This window comes from Corvus brachyrhynchos, unplaced genomic scaffold, assembly GCF_000691975.1.
Source record: "Corvus brachyrhynchos isolate BGI_N302 unplaced genomic scaffold, ASM69197v1 scaffold158, whole genome shotgun sequence".
Classification (NCBI taxonomy): Eukaryota; Metazoa; Chordata; class Aves; order Passeriformes; family Corvidae; genus Corvus; species Corvus brachyrhynchos.
In genome coordinates, this window is record NW_008239756.1 from 629219 (window position 1) to 635663 (window position 6445).

The following is a 6445-nucleotide window of genomic DNA, read 5'->3' on the forward strand; positions in this document are numbered from 1 at the left end:
TCCAAGCCCCAATGTCCAGCCTGGCCTTGGGCACTGCCAGGGATCCAGGGGCAGCCCCAGCTGCTCTGGGCACCCTGTGCCAGGGCCTGCCCACCCTCCCAGGGAACAATTCCTGCCCAATGTCCCATCCAGCCCTGCCCTCTGGCACTGGGAAGCCATTCCCTGTGCTCTGTCCCTCCAGCCCTTGTCCCCAGTCCCTCTCCATGTTTCCTGTTGGCCCCTTCAGGCACTGGAGGGGCCACAGTTGGGTCCCCACAAAGCTTGGGATGCTCTGTTGAGGCTTTAGGTGCTGAAACTTGAGGTTATCGACCTTTTGCTTCCAATCCCACAGGCAGGGCAGGGTTTGAAATCACTGTCAGTGGATTTATTCCTCCTTCCCTGTGCACCAGGTTAGGAGAGAGCCCCAGAATGATTTGGGTTGGGAGGTACCTTAAAGCTTATTCATTCCACCCCCCTCCCATGGACCACAGATGAGGCTTTTGATGCTTTTTATGCTTTGCCTTCCCAATTTATTCTTGGCTTTTTTGGCTTTTCTACTGAAAAAGCTCAGCATTCAGGTATTGATAGAGATCAGAGACTTGTGAGAAGCTGTTCAGCCCCCAAACTCCATCTGCTTGGGTTTTTTCTTGTACACTAAATAAAGGCAGAGATAAAAGTCTCTGCTTGGCACCCACTGGAAATTCAGCTTATAAGGGAGCAGAAATAGCAAAACAAAGGCTTTTAGGAGAATTACATCACCAGCCTGAATGCTTCAAAGCTTCTTAGAGCTGTGCTGGGGAGGTGCAGCTCTGAGCAAAGGTGTCACAGCTCCAGAAGCCTTTAATTCCTGATGTCTCAATCAGCCCTGCTCAAGTACTGAGATCCCACCCCAACCTGTCGAGCCAGGCTGGAGCCTGGGGACAGCCTGGGAATGGCTGGGAGGGCACGGCTGCCAGATTCCCACTCTGGCACGTGTTCCTCTGCTGGGAAGCTCATACCAGGGCTTGTGTGAGTAAAGGTGTTCTTACATAAGCTGTGGAGAGAAAAATTTGGTGCTGAAGTGGGCAGTACCTGCCCACATGGAGGAGGGATTTAGTGTGAGAACTGGGACTTTATTGAAAGATGTAAATTGAACATTGCTTGGCTTGGGGCAATTTGTAGGGAACAGGGACCAGGATTTTCATTCCAGTTCCAGCTGAAGGGGAAAAACCAAAGCAACAGACCCTCACAGCTGGGCAACTTCAGTTTGTGTCACTCCTTGGGTTCCGCTTTCTCGATTCAAAATAGGGAGTTTGGGCTTTTCCTATGGCAGAAAACCTGGGCAGCAAGGGAAGAACTGTCACCACTCCCTGAGTAAAGCTGATGGCAAAGATGAGGAGGAGTCGGGGGAAAACAAGTTCCAAACCTGACAAGCAACAGTAATTCTCCATCTTCAGAAGGGAGAGAACATCCAAAGGGGCTCAGAGGGAGCAAAGGAGGCTCAGGGGGGACCTTGTGGCTCTGCACAAGTCCCTGACAGGAGGGGACAGCCGGGGGGGGTCGGGCTCTGCTCCCAGGGGACAACAGGACAAGGGGGAACGGCCTCGAGTTGCACCAGAGGAGCTTCAGGTTGGAGATTAGGGAACATTTCTTCCTGGATAGGGCTGTCCAGGCCTGGCACAGCTGCCCAGGGCAGGGGTGGAGTCCCCGTTCCCACAGGGATTTCAAAGCCCTGTGGATGTGGCACTTGGGGACACGGTCAGTGGTGGCCTTGGCAGGGCTGGAGAACAGTTGGACTCGCTGACCTTTATGGTTCTGTGATTCTATGAAAACAATCAACAGAGGGGGGAGAGACTTCCCTTCCAAAAATCCAGCGAGAGTCGGATTTCTGCAAGGGCTGGAGGGAGCTGCCTGTGCTGCGGGGGTGCTCAGCACGTTGTGTAAGAGGGAAGGATCTTGGAGCAGGAGCTTGGCCTGTTTCCCACTGTGTGTGCCACTGCAGATGAAGCTTTTTGTCACAGCTCCGTGTCGCTTGGAGCTGGGAATTGCTGGTTTTCCTTCCCTCCAGAGGTGCCCACCTGCCCGGACGGTGCCCAGCAATGCCTGTGCCTGGTCTCACACGTGGCACCCTCCTCTTGCTGGCTCACACCTGCTCCCTGTTCTTTCCCTCCAGGCTGCAGAGATGGATGGATTTCAGGCAGACACGGAGGAAGATGAGGAAGATGATGACTGCATGATTGTGGATGTACAGCCAGGAAAAGGTGGGAAGGGCAGTGGGTCCCAGGCTCTTGGCAGACACTCCCCCCAGGGAGCAGGAACTGTGTGCAGCTAAACTTGGCATGTTCTGCCCCTTTTTCACCATTCCTTGAGCTTTTCTCTCTAGATATTTTGTTCCAGATGCTCCTGCTGTTTAACCTCTTTTTAAAATGCTTCTTTGCTATTTATGACCTTCTCTAACCTGTCCTTTCTGCCCTCCTCCTCCCTCCCATTGCCTCAGTAGCACAAAGCACTTGGCTGCCAGTGTCCCCTGGTTATTCCTGGGAGCAAAAGCGAGCATCAGGGCAGTGCCAGCAGAGGCACTGGTAAATTACTGTAAATATTGCTGCTCTCTGGGGCTTGCAGAGCCCTTCCAGGACCAGCAAGGTCTGGATTGCCACCCCTCTGCTGCCTCCTCAAAGGTGCAAATTGTCTGAAGGAGGTACCATCAGGGAGCAGCCCAGCTGCTGCTTTGCTGCACAGTCTGAGCAGTCGCTTGTGTTTGTGTCCCAGTTCTCCCTTGGAAAACGCCTTCAAAGCCCCTCTGCTGCAGCTCTCCTTTCAGGCCGCGGTGGGATGAGGATGTGGAGCAGCTCCTTTCATCTCCAAGAGCTTTTGGACGTGATCACACAGATCAATGAGCTGACTGCAAGCACGTGCTGTGGTTTCCAAAGCTCTGAGCTCTTTCTTCCTGCTCACAATGGAGCTCTCACAGCCTGCTCTAAGGAAAGTGGGTTTGTGTTGGGCAGCTCCTCTGGTAGATAAGGACTCGTGCAATAAATTCTGTAGTGTTTGACCCATTCCAGACATTATCTGGGCTCTCCTTCCTCTCTGAGCTCCTCTCACCTCCCAAAACAGACAGTGGAACTGCTTGACAAGAAGCTTGGCTTTAATCTTAAGCTGCTTTTGCTTATTACCAGGCTCTGAGATGAAAACCTCGCCTCAGGTTTGTCACCTCTTGTTCTGAGGATGCCATTGAGCAGCTTCCCTCCCTCAGGCTCTGCTGACACACATGCAGCTCTGTTTGTTTGGCTCTGCCTGACTCTAAAGCACTGAAAAGATTATGAAAATCCTTTTTATGGTTGAAGTGATTTTTATTCTGGATTGGTGGTATTAAATAGGAAGCCAGTGTTAAAACCGGTTTTTAAATAGTGTTGAAAAGGAGACTCACAACAGATGCAGGAAGCTAAGACAGATAAAACATAAAGTAGTCAAATTCTACTGGATTAATGAGGATATTTATAAAAACAAAACAAACCAAACACATTTGCTCCTTTGCAGGTTCTACAGCTTCAGAATCCAGTGGCACAAGAGCTGCTCACCAGGACAGCAGCATGGTCAGCCCATCTAATACAATTTGAGACTTAAATGCCTACTAACTCCTCTGTATGTATGTAGAATGAGCTAGAAAAATTTAAATCTTGTGTATCTGTGACCAAGATACTTGAAAGTATTCCACATTTCTTGTAAAGAGAAGACAGCACTTTGTTCTGCGTCAGACCAGATGGAAGCTTAAATTTTTAGTTTTAGCTTTTTAGCTTTTTTTTAAAAATACTGCATATTAATCTGTCCTTAATAAAGCATTATTGAAATTTTGATACTTCTTTGTAATGAAAGGTATCTAAGTTATCTCTAAAAGCAGCTGAGGGATTTTGGAATAAGCTTATTGTGATGCCACTGGGGAATGACTGTTCATAATGTTGTACAGCGTGGCCTTGGGTATAAATGATGTACAATTATATATGAATTTATGCTCTTCTACCATCCTGTTTGTGGTCTTACTTGCTCCAGAGAACAGCAGCAGGGCTTTACCTTTGGAAAAGGAAAAATTCATTGTTTGTCCTATTTTGGGACAGGCTCGAATGAGTTACAGGTCAGGGGTAGATTCTCAGTCTCTTGTCTACATCAGAGCTGGGCTCTGTCCCAGAAAATCTTTGATTGAGGTATTAAAGGACTGAACTGGCATCAAACTTGATGATACACAGAACAAACTGCTGGGGCTTTTAACTTCGTGTGACTGGTGAGTTATGGATTAGTTCTTTGTCTGTAATTTGAGGTTTGTTATCTCCCCCATGGGCACCACCGGCAGCTGTTCCCTGTTGTCAGTCTCTGGTCTGTGAAGGGACAAGGGGGTGATGCTGCCCCAGTAACACCAGTGCCAGCCCCAGCACAGACCCATTTGGCATCTCACACCTCTAACAACAGTGCAACTCAAACAACTGGGAGCAGAACTGCGTATTTAAATAATTCCATTTAATCAGACTAAGTGTAACCTTATCCAAATAGCTTCTCTCCAATAGGAGTTACAGTGCACACAGAAGCAGAGGGGGAAGCTCTGAGTTCTAAACCCAGCCCCAGACCCAGGCTCAGGTTGGTACTCCAGCCTAACAGCCTCTAATCCCTGCTCCCAGGGAGCAGGCAGCGTTCCACTGCTGCCTTGGGAACACCTCAGGCAGTCCCTGCTCCAGTGTGCTGTTCAAAGCCCCTCAGAGCAGCCCAGTGCCACTGGGAGAGGCCACCCGTGTGTCTGGAGCTGGGAGGGGGCCGCAGGGTCCAGCCCCCCTGCAGAGCTAAACCAAAGCCACCTCTGAGCTCACGTAGCTCCAGCAGTCTCGGGAAAAGGAGGAAAGAGTCTAAACCCAGCAGCACTGGCGGCACTGCCCTTTATTTCAGGAGAGAGTCGGGACCCTGGCGAGCAGCTCCGGTCTGAGGGGGCTGGCCGAGGGCACCTGGGCAGGACAGGCAGGTCACTGACCACAGCGGCCAGGGAACGGTGTGGGATGCCAGGAGTCCTAAAGCCCATCCAGTCCCACCCCTGCCATGGGCAAGAGCACCTTCCACTGTACCAGGGTGCTGCAGCCTGGCCTTGGGCACTGCCAGGGCTGTTTAGAACACCCTGTGTGCATTCACAGACCTGAACTACTCAAACTGACAAGGACAGGGGTGGATTCTGCAAGCAGCTCCTTTTAGGGGATGCTACTTTGGGCTTTCTGTTCATACCCTCCCTCCCCATTGCTGCCTCCCCTCTTTCCCAGCGTGGCTGCTCAGCCCCTGCCAGCTGCTCTCTGCTCCAGGAGGGAGGACCCTGCGCTTCCCTCCCGACCTCAAAGCCCCCAAGCAGTTACTGCTTTGTGCTTAAAATGAGGGGCCAGAGTGCAACTTGGGGCTCTGAAAGGACACCAACTTCTCCCCCAGCTCTGAGTAGCAGAAGACTCTGACAGCCTCAAGATGCTCTGGAAGGTACCAACAATAATTTTTTTCACTCACCAACCCACATTCATTGAAGGCCAAGTTCTCATCAGTCAGTTTGAGACCTCCGGGTCCCAGGAGCTCAAAGGGCAGCCAGTCCTCTCTGAGTGCTTCTCTCACAAAGTTGTAGAGCACAGATACTGATTCTCGGGCATAAAAAGTCCCTGCCATGAAAAAACAAGGTGAGAGAGTCTGGCATTTACCAAAATCTAACCTTTTGTGGTCGGTTCCATGGGGCTTCACCTACTGATGCTGACTTAATCAACGACTTCCCTGACACACAGCCAGCCTGATTTAACTGAAAACTATAAAAGCAGAATCCCCAAAGAAAAATAGTCAATTGTTGGGAGCCCCTGCCAGCCTGTAACAAAGAGCTGGGAAAGCCTGAAATGATTTCCAGAGTTCTACTGGAAAATTTGAAGAGGATTTATGCTGTTGTACAGTCTGACATCACACAGGCAGCCTCACGCTGGCTGCTGTCACACACTGATCTAACGAGTCCAGCTTGTTTCCAAAGGCCTGGGAAGAGCAGAATTTAATTAATGATGCCTTGAGATTCTTCCCTCTCTGTCCAATCCTGGCTTAAAATCCCAACCCTGAGCAGGGGGAGGGTTTGGAGGAGGGAAGAGTTGACGGAGAAGCGTTACCCCACTATGGTTTTGGGGTGGTTCATTGCACCTGCTGCATTCAGCACCCCGTTACTGAGTTCCTTACACTATGAGTACCCTCAGAAGCTTCTGGAGGTGCCCAAAGGAAGGGTGAGGAGTCTCTTTTACCTTGGAGGATGTATCCATCGGGAAAGCGCACCCGGAGCAGGGTGTAGTTGTACTTCCTCATCTCCCTCTGCTCCTCCTTCTCGCGCATGGCTCTGGTCCTCAGCATCGACGCCTTCTCCACCGCCTCTGTCCTGCGGGGAGAGACCCTTGTAGGCCCCGAGCACAGGCACGAGCTCCTGGCTGGTGTCCCCCGGCCCTGCTGCTCC

At 50.9% G+C, this 6445-nt stretch overlaps 2 protein-coding genes across 2 annotated transcripts in view; one reads left to right on the forward strand and one right to left on the reverse strand.

The window, feature by feature from the left end:
- Positions 1–3975, forward strand: part of CHAF1A (chromatin assembly factor 1 subunit A) — a 13862-nt gene extending 9887 nt beyond the window's left edge. Inside the window, exons 13-14 of the mRNA XM_008639932.2 lie at positions 2132–2219; positions 3496–3975. Of these exons, the coding sequence (XP_008638154.1) occupies positions 2132–2219; positions 3496–3575 (168 nt within the window). The 3' untranslated portion in view covers positions 3576–3975. The remainder of the gene's footprint in view (positions 1–2131; positions 2220–3495) is intronic.
- Positions 3976–4883: 908 nt separating this feature from the next.
- Positions 4884–6445, reverse strand: part of UBXN6 (UBX domain protein 6) — a 3620-nt gene continuing 2058 nt past the window's right edge. Inside the window, exons 7-9 of the mRNA XM_017742468.1 lie at positions 6271–6445; positions 5482–5627; positions 4884–4943 (exon numbers count right to left, since the gene is read on the reverse strand). Coding sequence (XP_017597957.1) covers positions 4884–4943; positions 5482–5627; positions 6271–6445 — 381 coding nt within the window. The remainder of the gene's footprint in view (positions 4944–5481; positions 5628–6270) is intronic.